This window comes from Cuculus canorus, chromosome 5 (genome assembly GCF_017976375.1).
Source record: "Cuculus canorus isolate bCucCan1 chromosome 5, bCucCan1.pri, whole genome shotgun sequence".
NCBI lineage: Eukaryota > Metazoa > Chordata > Aves > Cuculiformes > Cuculidae > Cuculus > Cuculus canorus.
The window spans coordinates 31,088,979-31,105,554 of NC_071405.1; the positions used below are offsets into that span (position 1 = coordinate 31,088,979).

Below are 16,576 nucleotides of genomic sequence, written 5' to 3' on the forward strand. Positions count from 1 at the left end.
CATTCTGTAATGACAGTCTAAGTAATCCCAATTCTTTTTTAAATCCACTGAAAGATTAAAGCAAGGTACATGTTGAAACATTGATGATGACCAGTATGATTGGCTTTCTATATTTCCCCTGCTGTGGTAATTTTTAGCATTTTTACCCACACTGATGCTCAGGATTTTCTTTTGGCTGGTATTCAATATGCCATAAGAGACCCAGGAACAGAATGTGGAAGATGTGATATCACTTTGAGAACAAAAGGGGAAAAAACGGATCTGGGGGAATCTAGAAGTATAGTGTCAGACCAGGCAAAGTAGTTAAAGAAATGATAAAGATAGAAGTTAGAAGGCAGGGATTAATGTTATATAGCAGGGGTGAGCTTTTACAGGTGGAACACGTATGTTAGTGTTCTGTGAAAGAGCATTTGATTAGTTTTGGCTTGGTTGATAGAGTGTGTTTGAAGAAGCTTTGGACAAGTGCCCTGACCTAAGTTTCTTAAAAAAACCCTAAGGTGCCATGTGTTCTCTAGTGGCTTAATAACTGGAAGGAAACAAGAGCGCGGATTTCACACTGGAGTAAAGTTAGCAGTGGTGTCACATGGAGGTTCATGCTATTTGGTGTCTTCCTAAGTGGCTTGGATGAGGTGGTGAAGCTGCATACTCAGAGTAGCCAAAACTAAAACTGCCTGTGAAGACCTGGAAAAAGATCTAATGACGCTGAAGTTACTGAGTGGATAAAGATGCAGATGAACTTTATTATTGATTAACACAAGGTAGTGTACATAAGAAAGAGAGCTTTTACTATGCACACAGAAACAGTAAGCTGTAAGGAAATTGGGCATGACCATAACCCGTTTTACCAGCCATCATGGGAGCTACAGCATTAGGTTTGTAATCAAGAGTCTGAGCTTCTAAATAAATGCTTTATTTGCTGTTCGGGAGGCAAGAAAATAAGGCATCTTTAGCTATAGAGGATCTCTAACAGTATATGATATAAATACATGCTCCTCTTCAGGCTCGTAATACTTAAAAATACTTAAAAACAGTCAGTCATTGGTGTTGTTCTCTTTGGTGGCCTTCTTCCTTGAGTTAGTATCTTTAAAGAAGTTTAATAAAGGATGGTAACAACTAAGAAACATAAAGATTTTTCCTCCTTCCCCATGTCTCTAAATTACCTTCTCAAACAGGGGCTATTGCTGTGCCTGAGCAAGGGAAGATCTGAATCCTAAGCAGCAACTGTGTGTGTTTTGCTGCTGGTACAGAGTTGGACCCCAGTAAGCCTAAACTTTTGGGAAAAAGACATCACCAAACAAACTAACATCCATACCTGGAATTTTAACTTCCTTATTTGATGTGCACTTTCAAAGCTATCGTAGCATTGAGTACTGGCTTTTCCTGCTGAAAAAAATGCCTTTGGCCAAAGAACTGATTCAGTGGAGAGCTTCTGCATGCATTAGGTCCTTTTCATATTTTTTTTTTTTAAATTAAACACGTGAGTAAGAATTATCCTGAATTCAGGTAAGGGACAGTTTAATCTAAAGAACTGATTGCATTGAGCATAGGCAGCATCAGGTCTATCTTGGGTGTTTCTGTGGCGACTAGAATTAGAATTAGTTGGTCTAGCTGACCGGTCCTGTCACTCATGGGATCTTGTCTTGAACTTGTGAGCTCTATGGACATTTGGTGAATGAAACAGGCTTAAACTGTTGCTTTTTGTAAGCAGCATGACTATAGCAGAGGCAGTAACTATGCACTGTCAGAACTGCTGGAGGATGCAGGAGTGTGAAAAGATTGTGATGGCTGGTTCTTGCACTTCAACTCAATTATTGGTTATTTGAGCCCAAGATCTAAATTTTTTTTTTAGTCTCACATCATCATCTCCATGAATATCATACAGTTCTGCTGTGGTGAAATTGCTATATAGCTTTTTATGGTTCAATACGTTTGTTGTTAAGAGACTTACTACAGCAGGGAACCTATATGTACCTGTCACGGTTTCTATTTATAATTGCTCATTGTTTCAAGTACTCTCTTGAAGGTGGGAAATAAATGTCTTATTAATTTCTTTTACATTTCACAAATACTATTTTTCCCCTTACGATGCAGGAGTGTGTGGACTTGTCCTGTGATACTAACCTTTAATTAAGCCTTTTTGCTTAATTTTCTTTTCTATGAGTGAAAAATGTTATATATTCTCACAGATGCATGCGGGGTTTGTCCATGTTCAGAAGTACCAAGCAGGAAAAGTTAAAATAATATTAGAACTTAGGACTATCTGGGACTGTTTATTCACGTAGTCAATGATAATCAAACTCTCATTCACAAAGGAAAATCCCGCTATCAATGCAGACTGGATACAGAAAGCAATTTTGCTCACTACTGATAAATGTTATGTAGCAAATTTCATACCTTTCTCTTGAATGTGCCGAAAACATCGGAGTCAAAATCATTTAGTTGAATCCTACTTAAAAGGTAATGATCCAGTACAGTGTGATCCTTGTAACTGAATCATTTTTGTGGTCTCTCTGGGTGTTATTAAATTTAATGTCAGAATAGTAGGAAAGACGTCTGAAAGCCATTTAATATTGTCACTGGAAAGAAGTTAGATTATAGTCAATTTCTGACATTAATGTGCTACTTAAGATAATTTATCATATTGTGGTATTAAAAAAGACATCCTTTTTACAATGGCTGCTGTGTAGCATTCTAATTTGCTATGTTTCTTTGGCATGGTAGGAAGCTTTTTTCATGCAAAATGTTTTTTTCTGGGGTTCTTTTCAGCTCATTCTTTATAATACTGCATCACTTACAACAGCAACTTTAAGTGCTTGTCTCTTCCAAGGATCCTGTCAATTTTTTGTGTTAGAATGACAGAATCCTTGTATGTGAGACAATCGAAGTGGAGCATTTAAAGACAACCTGAACTGTCAGACATGTTTCTTGGACAGGTATACACATACTGGTCTCCGTTTATGTGTTTTAGACATTTGTTTTCATTTATGCTTTACAAAGCTGTAGCTAAGGTACTGCTAATATGATTTACTGATCATGCAAGGTTTCCTTAAGTGTGCTGTATGTCCCATTCACTTGTTCTTACGGTGGTTTGATGATGGATAACAACTAGGTACTTAATTTTATCATCTTTACTGCTGGTTGCCTCCTAATGACTAGAGTGTTATTTCTGATATAGATCATGTATCATACTGAGTACTCTTCTATTCACGTATGTAGTCTTGTATCATTCAAGGTACATATGTCCCTATTGAAATGCCTTGAAGTGATTAAAGAAAAATGTGGAAAAATTAGATAAAGATACACAGTTTTGTCTACTTGGTTTTCACCTCTAAAAATAAAATGGTTTTCTTCATGTCTCCTGGGAGCAGAGAATCAATTCTTCTTTAATAGAGTACAATATAGAAGTGACTTTTTCTTTAAGGTTCTCCCAGGAGAGCTACATGGTCTATGCTAGCATGGCAATTTTGCATATAAATTTGCCATCCACTGGTAGTGGCAGGATATGAAAGGCTTGTAAGAACTACCCACAGTAAACCAATTTAGCAAGGGTTATATATCTGTCAGTTACAATTAAATCCATGAAAAATATTGGCTCTGAACTAGGACTTTTGTAATATGAATTTACACTCTAATTGAAAATTTCATTGGAAAATGGTCTTTATTCAACTGATTGTGAATTCTTTGTAATTTCTTGCTGAGAAGTCTTAATTCAGAATGGTGGATGTCTAAACATAGTTACTTAATTAACCTGCTGTTATACGCCATTTTGTGAACATTGGACAAAATTAACTTCCTGGCTGCATGATGCCTGTCAAGAATGAGTGTTTCCAGGGAATATTTAGCGTCCATTTGAATTTGATATAATGACATTTATTGCTAAAGACCAAATTGCTTGTTCATTTAGGGATTATGATACTGCTGGAATGCAGAATATGACCAGCATTTTTAGAATGGATTCCAGTATAGCGCCAACACTTTCCCAGAATGTAGATGGATAATGTCAGCTTTTATTTTAGTAAAAAATGCTTGAGCGTATGTATTTTAAAATTGTATATATTTTTAAATTCATTCCTTCTATCTTTTCCTTCTCAGTCTGTCTAGTTTGAAACTTGACGACTATATAAGCATCAAATGCTAACAAAGCATCACTATAAACACATGAACACTGCACATCCATTGATTTCAAAGGAGGTACCATATGTTACAGTTATGCCTGTGCTAACATACTTGGCTGGGTCAGGGTCTTCGTTTCCTCAGCATTCAAAATGCCAGGGAATCTAGTCATTACTTAGTGAATTAGTGGAGTCTTCTCTGTCTACGTGTCTGCTCCAAATTAGACTGCATAGAGTATTTAGCAACCTCACTCTGCTGAAAGATGAGTCACCAACTTTCTGAGCTATATGTAGTATTTCTTGTCTTCATTGTCTACAACATGTAGTAGAGGTCTGTGGTAGTCTTTAAGAATACAATCCGAATCATCTGGTTTTTTTTTAAGTGCGAGACTATCCTTCCCTTTGACTGGTCTCAGGGTTGATAGCCCTTCTCTTTTGATTATGGAGTGATAATCAATGTGAACCTGCCTGTCTTAGTCTCCTGGCTGTTTCTGTCTAAAATTGTGGAGGATTGTGTCATTCTCTCTGTAACTACTGTCTCTTTTTTCAAATTCAGCCTTGGATGTGATATCTTCTGGGACGACACATACTTCACTGGTCTTGGAGGAGTTTTATGTTCATTGATGCATGGCTTTGCTGTATGGACTGTATTAGACAAACTGCTTGCTTTTCTGTGGCCGTCAATCTTGTATTCATGTCAGAGAGTTGCATTGAAATTTGGATTTTATGGTTTTTTTTGGCTGCTTCTTACTTTTTCCAGACCTGCTTTCTGGCACTGCGGTACACTTGATATTTTGCACTACCTTGACCAGTCCTGCCCCCAGCCTATTGTTTTGGTTGCTGTGACTCCCTTGTTCTGTTCTCCTCAACTCCAGCTGATTCAGTGTGCAGGAGGAGGTCTGGAAATCACAAGTCCACACAAAGGAAGCACATGGAGATGGCATGCCTGGAGGAGGTTATAGCATGGAAACAGTGACTGCCATGTGATGATGGGGCAGAAGGTCTCTCCCTGTGACCCCTGCATGTAATACGGGGTGAACGGTAGTGATAGAGGCAAGGACGAAGGACAAGTACCAGCCAGGATGTACCTCCTGTCTGAAATGTTTCATTGTTCTAAGTCAGAATTGTTAAATATGCTTCTATGTGTGCCTTTCATAAGGGTCCAAGATGTCAAAATCTAGAGTTTTGGCACAAGGGTCCAACAAATTGGTGATATTTGTGTGAACTATATGGTTCTGTGGGTCTCTAGTGGTCTCATCAGATGTTTCTAACACTGTATGGAGTTTAACTCTACAGTCCTCCACACAGCCATTGTCCTCAACAGAGGGGACTTCATCCCTCGTTTTATTCAGAAATCTGTCCTTTGCCAGTTTGTCTCCCTCAAAATTCTTTGTACACGCATAAAAATGCAATGTAACTTTTCTTTTTATGCTACAGCATCCATCCACTTGGTTTGCCCTTACATAGCTGGGGCAAATGGATTCTAGCTTGCAAACACCTGTTTTTATAGCCTTTCTTTTTCCTGACTTCAACTGTAGGCTGACAGACTGATAAACTTAAAAGGGGGGAAAAAAAAGGATATTGCTATGAGTGTCTGTCCTATTCTTGCTAGTGAAAGTTAAAATTATATCCACTGGGGTGCTGGATGGGTGAGCCTCTGACCTTGTGCCACTCATTTCTAAGGCTTTTCCAAATTATGTGCTTGTTTATTTACTTTTAAAATTCTTTACCTCGTAATGGCATATTCAGGATGTATTTGCGATCTTCTTTTACCCAAACACTTGATTTTAATAGGATTTCCTTCAGCAATTTTCCTGACCTCCTGGTTCCTGCAGAAAAATAAATTTGGAAAGTTTATCAGCTGAGTGTCAACCCCAAGTGTAGAAACCCCTCCAGATTAGAGTCAGTTAATTAATGAAATACTTCAGTAGTTTCCATGATTTAGGCTGTCTTCAGGCACTGGGAAAAACATTAATAATGTGTAAGTATTGTGATGTTTATTTTTATTCTATTCTTATTTGCAGAAACTGAACTCAAATGTGATCCTATCCTCTTTTTCTAACAACATCCTTATTAAAGTGGAGCCTCTTGCCTGTGTGCAAGTCTTTGTATCTTTGATGATGAAAATTTTCACTTGGAGTTCTTTCTCTTATTTTGGGTCTTTCTGTGACATTGAGAAAGAAATACAGAAAAGGGAGGAAAAAAATGAGTTATTAAAAATCCCCAGTTCTAGCAGGAAGGGTCAGCCCACATCACAGGAAGGATGTTCCATCTTAGCTCTCCTTAAGCAGTGTAAAAGTTGTCAGGGCAGAGATGTTCTGAGCCTGAGATGACTTTTCTGGAATCAACATATTTGTATTGTTTTCCCTTTTCTATGTTCTCATTCTCTCTCTCTCTCTCTCTCTCTCTCTCTGCACTACCCCCTCCTCCCCAGCCCTTGCCATTCCTTTTAACGAGCCCTTTTCTTTTTCTTCCAGCCCTGTTCTTATTCTTTCAGACCTATTTTATTCTTCCACTTCCTCTAAATTCCTTGTGTTTTCTCTGCTTTGTACCAGTGTTAGCAGTACCTGATACTGATACTGCTGCAGTTGGAACTAACTACCCGAAAGCTGGCCATGTAGTTGAATAACTGCCCAGAGAGGCTGGGGTGTTTTAATTAATGTTATTGCTCTTGGTTCTAGTCACTCACTTTCATAAGCACATAAAGCAGGTGTTACTGCTATGCTTCCCAGTTATAGGTTAAGTTACTTTAAAATCTGCAGATTCTCATATTTTCTTGAATCTTCCCCTCACTGCAAACTCATGTATCTGAATGATTTCCTGTGCTGCGTGTTGGTATTTTCTGCAGGAAAGCATGCCTTTTGTATGAGAACTAGTATGTAGACCCAGGAGAAGATGCAGTTAAGTTGATCTTTAAGACAGGAACCATGCTGGCTCTACATTATGCTGCTTTTTTTTGCAGTACTCATCCTAGAAGTGTAGCGTGATAAACTTCAGAGCTGCGAATACAAATGTGTCACTTAAGGCTACTCTTGAAACGCAGGAGAGTGAGAAGTATAAGAAGAATAAACAGTATAAGACCAAGCCTTTCTTTTACATACTTAGAAGCATGTGCATATACCTGGGACCTGTCTGCACTCAGTTTTTGATGTTGTGAGGGCATGTGTTTGAGTAATCTTTGTGCTTGTTGGTACTTTCATGAACATTTTCACTTTGTTTCCATGTGAAGTCAGAGTCTGTCTCGGCATTGTGAATGAGTGTGACGTATTAGGCATTGCTTATAGGTAGATTTAGTGGGCAGAGAAACTAAATTTGAAATCAGTGTTTTTCTACTTTGCAAATCAGCTTTTATACACAAAACCCTAAAAAAAATAACTCCCTCGAGCTGCTATTCTCTTCCCTCTCCCATATGTGTTCAAAACCTACTTCCACTGTAAAAATGAAGAAGACCTTGAGACCTGTTAAGTTTGCTGATTCATTAGGGAAAGCTATTTTAGTATTTTCCTGTTTCAGAGATGTGGCCTCAAAAAGCTGATGTGACACGTAAGGTTTTTTTGAGGTGAAGCCATCTTTGTATTAGGGGGAGCAAAGCTCTGATGGAGGTAACTTGCTGTTTAGGTCAGGAGCAAACCAATTTTCTTCTTATCCAAGCTGTGGCTGCTGTAATCTAGTAATAGGTGGAAGAGAGAACAGAAGGAACTATTTTGAGAAGTGCTTTGAAAACAGCATATATTTTTAAATCCATTTTAATCAAGTGACCCTGAAGTGGTCATTTGTACTTACATATATATTTAGGTGGGTTTTTTTTCCCATGAGGGAGCTTATTTTTCTGAGCACTTTGGTAGCATGTCAAGGTTGAGGTAGCAGGCTCAAAGACAAAGCTAGCTTCATGAGGCTTTTATGGGGAAACAGCCTTGAGTGTGTCACCTCTGATGCACTTTGCTTTTGAAGCTACTGTTTCATTTATTTTAAAGTTTGTGTATTTTCTGGGACTATGTTTTCATATTCACATCAGTATGAAATGATTAAGAAAAGAAAGTGCTGAAATCGGAGGGCTGCTTGAGTGAATTGGTGGATTTACTGCTACCTTTGGTGGAGCATCCTGCACTGTTTACTGGAGGGGCTGGTTGTTTCTTAATCTCTTTGTTTGGAAAAAAATGTTGGGGAAAAACTTTTTTAGCTGCTTCTGGAAAATAGTTTCTGTAACGATGAGTGAGTAACTGTGCAGGGATTTTTGTGTGCAGTGTAGCCCCTGTAGAAAGGGGGTGCTGGAAAAGTGAAACAGTTGAGGACCTAAATGAAATCTTCAAATTACCTTCCATCCCCAGTTGATAAAGGCAGGGACAGTTCAGCATGGTGCTTACTGCTACACCCACTCATCTGCTGTGGATCATCCTGGCTTGGACACTACATTTTGTTTGCACCCACTGAGTACAGATATGGATGCCATCACCTTGTCATCTTCTCTGGTATGAAGGGCAGTCCTAGTGAGTGGCTCAGCCTGCTCTGGTTTGTTTGTTGCGTGCATTTCCTATGTTGTGCTTTGCTGAAGTAGTTTTTCAGCTTTGGTTCTTCCTTTGCCGTTATTTCTCTGGATACGGGAATAATGGGGAAGTGCTGACTGCAAAGTACATTTTTTTTTTTTTTGTAAAGACGAAAGATGTCTCAGTGTGATAAGTGCACACCATTTTAGTGAAATAATTTTCTCAGAACATAGTAGATAGAAGCCAAATTATTCTGATAGATTTAAGGTTAAATTTAGCAACAAAAAGTTACTGACAAGGAGAATCATTCTTTATCAGAGATGGATGCTTTCCAACCTGGTTTCCCTGTGAAACATCCAGCTCAGGGCTAGAGGTGAGCTTGACTCAGATCAGCAAGCAACTGCATGCTCTGTGTTTGGAGGGTTCACCTGGTGATTTGCAGCTGAGGGTCTGCTATTTGTCACTCCCCTTCCAAATAAGGTGCAAGTGCTGTAGAAGGAGTGGGTGTTTCAGGGGTCATACGTAGTTGCTTTGTGGAAGATGAAGCTCCTGATGGTTGCTCTGGAGAGTATGGTTGTAAATTGTGCATTACAGCCATGGAGGATCTTCACTTTGAAACTAGATAGTTAACACTGTTTCTATGGAAGTTGGTAGTCGGATAAAGAGCTAATAGTGTTCAGCTTGTTATTGGCCGTGGAAAGTCACTCTGGCTGAGCAATGCTTTTTGTTTAAGTTTGATCTGCTGGGCAGTGCAGAATTGAAGATCAGCTAAGTGATTCATTGTGCCTGTAATAATCATTGACTTTACTCCAAGGTGCATAAAACACGCTGGTTCTGACCTGGGAGCATTTCATAAGGATAAATGGTCGTAAGTGGGTGTGAGGCAATATTTCACAATTTTTCAAAGTAAGAGTATGATTTCCAAGAAGCTTAAAGGAAGCAGGTGCGCAGCCTTTGCTGAACTTCTGTGAGACCCAGTCGCTCGGCTTCCATAAGCTGCTTTGGAAATCACAGCCAACGTGTCTAAGCTCTCTAAAAATGCTGTCTTAAAATGCCATGTGTAGGAAATCAGCATTTGTGATGCTGCAATAGAAATGTACTTTGTGAGTGGTTTCTTTTCAAGCTTTTATGACCTCTTTAATGTGTGGGGTTTTTTTTTTTTTGTTCGTTTGTTTTTTCCCCCTTTTTTGAGATTGCCATTAAATCTGCAACTAACCATTGAAGAGCCTAGCAATGACAGCATAAAGGTGCCTGCCTGGGAAAGTTATCAGTGAAGCATCTTTTTTTTCTTAGAAGAATGTGAACCAGTAACGGAAATTTTCTAGATTTAGTTCAGTTTGAATGCAGTAGCTGTTTGAACCTGGCATTATTCAGAGCGATTTTTGGAGTGGATTGGTTTGTGCTTTTGGTCACATTGAGTGCTTGAAAGGTAGAAGACTAGACTTTCCTTTTCTTTAGGCATGGTATTATACCTAGAGTGGATTGTACCTAACAATCAGACATGTATAAATTGAAATGGTAAAACTGAAACGGAGTCAACTGAACAGGCAAACTGCACCTTTAAAAGCTACTTCAGTGAGAACCCCAAGGTAGAAACCAGACTGGAAAATCTGTCTCTGCTTTTGTCCCACGGTTGTTTTGACACGCCTAAATATTACAAATGAGTGTGCTATGGGAAGGGGAGTAGGTTTGGGAGGAATGCTTTGCATATGTGTATCTGTAGCTGAGAATGCAAATTATTGCTTTCTTCTGAATTCTTGTAGGTGAAAGTGATGGTAAGAATTTGTCCCTCTCAAGGAGCACATGAAACATCTGAATCCATGTCCTTCCTAAAGGTAGACCCACGAAAAAAGCAAATCACATTTTATGATCCAGCCACAAGTGGGCCTTCCAATGCAGGTCACAGGAGAGGTGTCGTTGCTGTCCCGAAGATGTTTGCCTTTGATGCAGTTTTCCCCCAGGATGCTTCACAGGTACTGAAGTCACTTGCATAAACCTCCTGAGTCGTCTTATGGACACTACATTTGATTGCCTTAAGAGTTCTTCCTGTTTCTAGGGAATTTTATTTAAATCTATTGCATTAAAGCCTGGAAAAAACATAGTGACTAGTAGACAAGTGGGTAGATTTTTACATTTTCAGTTTAGATTAGATGTAAAATTAAGGATGAATAGCTAGGGAGATGGATTTGCCGACTAAATGATCTTCTTGCATTTTCTCTTGTTAGAGAAAGACACACAGCCAATTTGAGATTCACTTTTCCATCCAGTTAGGTTTTAACCCATTTGATGTCACTGAAATACAGTCCTTCCCTGCTGCTTTCCATGGGAAATGAACATGTGCTTAATGTTAAACTAAATGCTGCTTTTAAGAGAAGAGATACAGCTAATCCCATGGGATTGCTATACTGAAACAGTTAGAGAGCTTTTATATTTTCCTTTCTTTTTCCAGTTTGCTTATACTGTGTTTTTGACTGATTGTTTTATCCTGAGTGTGGTGCTGATGGTGCATACCTTTTTCTTGCCCTGCAAAGGGGTGCATTTGTACAATAATAGCCCTGGACCTGAAATCTGATACACGGATAGAATGGCTTTTGAGAAAATTGTGGGTTGCAGTATATTTGATGAGACTGGACTCCTGAAATTTCCCTCTGGGAAAAATCTTGAGTTCAGGAAAAAATCCTAGGACAACTTTAAAAAGAGGGAAAAAAATCAAGTAGAGTATGGAGAGTTACTTCAAATTTGGACTGCCTAAAAGAAAGTAGGTTTAAAGAAAAATAAAACACAAAACATCCAAGGTGAAAATGGCGTATTAGTGTTGAGGAAACGTGACAAGATCTAGTTCAGAATCCCACACTCAGATCTTCTCTTAGGATTTTGTTTAATTTTTTGGGTCCTAAACTAGAGATATGAAAATATCTATTGGGTCCAAGTTCTAGCCAAGCACTAAAGATGGAGAACAAACTCCCACACAGATCAGTGCCTAAGGCAATGGTAACCACACTAGGAGGCTTGTTTTAAGATTCTGCATAAGCTCAAATGTCATCTTTGTGCAGATATACACAACAGTGATCTGAACGTTAATCCAGAACTGGAAATGGCTCTTACCTGTGCTGCCAGCCCTCCTGCAAGGTGGCTGGTCACAGCCTGCTTCTCTGCTGGCCTTGGCCCCAGTCCTACATGTTGTTTAGCCCTGGTTTGGGCTAAGATCTATCAGGTGCTCACAGTAGGCTTTTCTGGTGGCCCGTTTGTGGTGTTTCTGAGTGATGTTGGCCAGCAGAGCTACTTCTATGTAGGCATCATTGCTTGAGGCAAGCTTGCTGCCATACACCTTCAAAAAGGGCCTTATGATTTCACTGTAGTTACATATTTACACAAACACTCTCCCTGCCCCTAGTTGCTGTACTTAATAGATACATTCTCATTGTATATTTGAAACCTTCACTGACGTGGATAAACTGATTTTAGTATGCTGGGATACTTCAGCAAGTTCTCTTTATTGATGACTATTTTTCCCTTGGAAGAGGAAAAAATGATACTATGAAATCATATTCAGGGATCTTAATGCATTTTTTCCAGTATAAATATCTTTTTAATTCCTGTGAGCACTCTTGAGTTGCTTAATTTCAATGGAGTTGCTACTATTGCTGAATAGCCTTGGCTAAGTTATTATACCAGCAGGAAGCCTAGTTGGACAGCATTCAGTTTGCTGCATTAGTCATAGAATCAATATTCCAAGAGATCTGTCTTAATAGAATTGGAAACTATTTTAGGCTGTAGTAGCATATTTTATTATTTTTTAAGATAGTGTAGTTACTAAAATAACAGGACTGATGCCATAAAAATAGGAAGAATATTGCACTTTGAAAACATTGAGTCATTCATTTCATTACAGAATAGTAGAAAACATAGCTCTTTTACTTACTTGTCCCCAATCTTTCTTTCAGGCTGAGGTATGCTCTGGAACAGTAGCAGAAGTAATCCAGTCTGTTGTGAATGGTGCAGATGGTTGCATATTTTGCTTTGGTCATGTCAAGCTTGGTGAGCTCCCAAATTCGTTACAGTTAATTACTATGTCAGTCTGGTAATTACATGCTGTCAGCTCCTGGAACAATAAAGCTGGAGTATATGAATAGATTAGAATTTCTTTTTAATTAGCTTGCAAACTTATCATGTTTTATTTCTACACTGGAATTGTAAGTTTTAATTTGAAAAGGTAAAATGTAGCATCAGATTAGTTAATTCAAGAGCAAGTTTATATAGGTGCGTTGTGATGAAAATCAAAAGGTCAGAGATGTTTTTAATGTTAATTTGGTGTGGGAATGAGTCACAAAAATTGCAAAACTAATTGAATAAATAGTAATGGATTAATAATTAAATGCTTTCAATTTTTGCATCTGTTCTTTCCCTGTGCAGCACATGGCATTGCATGTAATGTACAGTGATGATATAGAGAGACTGTGTCTTGTACGAGAAAGGTGAATTAAGTTCATGTTTGTCTTTTCATCCTAGGAAAAACTTTTACAATGATTGGGAAAGATAACTCTACACAAAGCCTTGGTATCATCCCCTGTGCAATTTCTTGGCTTTTCAAATTAATCAATGAACGTAAAGAAAAAACTGGAACTCGTTTCTCTATTAGAGTATCTGCTGTGGAGATCAGTGGCAAAGATGAAAACCTTAAGGATTTGTTAGCTGAAGTAGCCACTGGCAGCCTTCAGGATGGCCAGTCTCCCGGGGTTTATCTGAGAGAAGATCCAATATGTGGAACCCAGGTACAGTGTATATTTTCACAATGTATATTTTCTGAGTCTGACTTTCTTATGCTTTTTATTTCCTTTTATCTGATAACAATTATGACAAATTTTAAGACTGCAAAAAAAAATTTATTGCCTTTAATTTATAAGCCCTTCTCCCATGGTGCACATATTTGTTTCTTTTAGTGCCCTGGAGATTTAGCCAATTCAGAAAAAGAAAAAAAATAAAAATGCCCCCATGCTAATTAGTCACTGTCTTATTTATATTCAAGCTTCAAAACCAAAGTGAGTTAAGGGCCCCGACAGCAGAGAAAGCTGCCTTTTTCCTTGATGCTGCAATTGCTGCCAGAAGTACCAGCAAACCTGAATGTGAGGAAGAAGATAGGAGGAATTCACATATGCTCTTTACTCTTCACATATACCAGTATCGCATGGAGAAGAGTGGCAAAGGAGGAAGTATGAATCTTCTTACCGTATTGTTTGTTTTTAAATGACATGATTTTGGGTTAGTTTAAACAATAATTTGCAGTAAACGTAAAAAGAAGAAAATAAAGTGAATCCTCAAGCCAGTCGAGTTACCTTTAACTTTAATAGCTGTGGCTAATCTGGTTTCTTTACTATTAATATTTAATTTTGTCATTATCCCATGCTGTATTCATTATTTTCGTCATTTGAATGCATTCTGAATACCAAATTTGGCTTGAGTCCATGCAAGAATGTGGTGTACAACTGTTTGTCCCTTTTTATTTCAGTGTCTGGAGGACGCAGCCGCTTGCATCTCATTGATCTAGGGAGCTGTGAAAAAGTGCTGAGCAAGAGCCGAGATGGAGGAGGCTCTCTGTGTCTGTCTCTCTCTGCCCTGGGCAATGTAGTTTTGGCCTTAATTAATGGTGCTAAGCATGTGCCGTATAAGTAAGTGAATTATTGTCTGTGTTATCTTAAATTTATGGTGAGTGTTACCTTTGCAATGAATTGCATCAACAATTTTCTCTTCACCCAAGATGAAGTTGAAGGAAGTTGTGTGAGAAGGATTTGTCTTCATTTAAGGTCACTTCTATATTACAGATACATATATCTATTCATCTACCTGTCTGTATGCATATATACATACACTCAACTTTTAAAAATGTCACATAATAACATGAAATTCTTAATCATGTGGCCAAAAATTATAAGCATGTTGGTATATACTTAAGTTGGGTGAAATGCTGGGAAGGGTTTGATTGCTGAAAAAAAGTATGGAAAATGGCCCAACTTTTTTTCTTTCCTTCTGTCTCCTCTTTGTTCATTTATGTCCAGCTGGCAGAGATTGCCCTGAATTTCAAACCCAGGAAACAATTTTATCAACGCTTAATAGGATTTTCTTTCTTTCTTGTTTCCTAAGTGAAAATTTTTATTGAAATTTCAGAAAATACTATAGAGTTTAGCAGTTAGTTGTTATTTTTGCATTTAAAATAACGTTTGCATGCCTTTTTTAATGATACATCTTTTCAGTTAAAAAACCAAAGACCACGTTTTGCACATTTGTTTAGCAGAAGTGAACATTTAGTTGTATTCCTTTGTGGAGCATACTTGACAATAATATTATGTGAAACACACCTGTGGGGAGCCCACCTGAAAGACAACAGCCACATTGTAAACACCCTTAAGAGAACTTGGCCTTCAGTCCTTAAATTTAATTGCTGCTTGTCTTCATGCGTTGTAGCTTTGTACCATTGTTATCAATCATGTCATTTCACATATTTATCTAGTGCTGCAACTGAAACAGGTGTTCTTTCTATATTAGGCAAAAAGATGATTTCCTCAGGCTAGTTGCTATGCTTGTGGATGGGCTAGAGGGTGGATGGGTTAGAAAAGGGAAGGGCAGATACTCAACTTTGTTACCTACCGTGGTTTAGTGAGCAGACACGATGGTAGTTCCCACATGTTGGGTGAGCTCAAGGTGGGCAATAGGAAGCAGCCTCCATGGTGTCCTGGAGAAAGATGTCTTGAGGACCAGTGGAGGACAAAATGTTACCATCCTGTCAGTTTCACTGTCCGTGGCTGATGACTTGCACCACCAGGAAAGCCTACAGAGAGAAATTCTGTTTGCCATTTGCTATGTCAAAGCAGAACACAGTAGGCAGAATGGAAGCTAGGATTAGTTGGGGTAGCGCTGATAATATATTTCTGATACCTAACATTGTTAAATTTATTTAGAGATTTCTTACCATTTCTGTTGATTTACTTTTTTCTTATTATCAAAATTGTTTGTGTAGAGTTTACAGAGTTTAGCTATCCAGGTACTGAGTCTGTTCAGCTAAAAATACAGCATTCATGACCTCTTTGGGTAATATGAGCTAAACCTGAAATAACTAAAGTAGCTATCAATAATTTTACATTTTTTTTAATAACAAAATAACTTACCAAACTGCAAATGCACAAGCAGTTAAATAATTAAAATATTTTTATATTTGTATGTGAACATTTAGACAGATTTTAAGTGTGGTCAAATAATAGGAGCATATTTCTTATCTACATGTACCATACCTGCATATATCCTGTGAGAGTGAAAGCACAGCCTGTGGTGTAAAAACCTGCCAAAAAAGATTGTGATTTCTTTAAACCGTCCTAGTGTTCTCATTTGTTACACAGGGACAACAAGTTGACAATGCTGTTGAGGGAATCACTTGGGAATATCAACTGCAGAACTACTATGATTGCGCATATTTCTGACTCCCCAGTCAATTATGCAGAAACTCTCACCACCATTCAACTTGCATCACGAATCCACCGAATGAGAAAGAAAAAATCCAAGGTTAGTTCACAAACAAGCAGAAATTAATTATTTGAAAATGAGTTTTCCTAACATTTTGATGGGGGAACATGGGATTTCTTGGTGGTAAGAAGTAATACAAAATTCATAAAAGCTCAGGAGAGGAGCTGGCAAATGACTTGGCACTGAGCCATTATCCCACTCCCAGTCCTTTATCCTGAAATTCCCTTCTTTTTGTTGCAAACAAGTATTCTTCCTTTGTTTATATGTGGAACTATTTTATAAGTTCCTATATTTAATAATCGCAAACCAATAAAGAAGGAGCAGAAAACTGTTGAGCGGAAAGACAATACATAATGTTTAATGGAAATTATCTGAAAAGGTGTGCTTGTTATATTAATCCTAATACAGTAACATCTATATAGCACGACCTAGTTATTTTAATTCACAGTGACATTTTTCCACTAGATG

The 16,576-nt window shown here is 38.1% G+C and overlaps 1 protein-coding gene across 3 annotated transcripts in view; it reads left to right on the forward strand.

Annotated features, from left to right (window-relative positions):
- Window positions 1-16,576, forward strand: part of KIF26A (kinesin family member 26A) — a 102,572-nt gene that overhangs the window by 76,004 nt on the left and 9,992 nt on the right. For all 3 annotated transcript variants that reach the window (XM_054068417.1, XM_054068415.1, XM_054068416.1), the window contains exons 6-11: window positions 10,360-10,569; window positions 12,541-12,634; window positions 13,106-13,368; window positions 13,623-13,806; window positions 14,103-14,262; window positions 15,985-16,147. In XM_054068417.1, coding sequence (XP_053924392.1) covers window positions 10,360-10,569; window positions 12,541-12,634; window positions 13,106-13,368; window positions 13,623-13,806; window positions 14,103-14,262; window positions 15,985-16,147 — 1,074 coding nt within the window. The remainder of the gene's footprint in view (window positions 1-10,359; window positions 10,570-12,540; window positions 12,635-13,105; window positions 13,369-13,622; window positions 13,807-14,102; window positions 14,263-15,984; window positions 16,148-16,576) is intronic.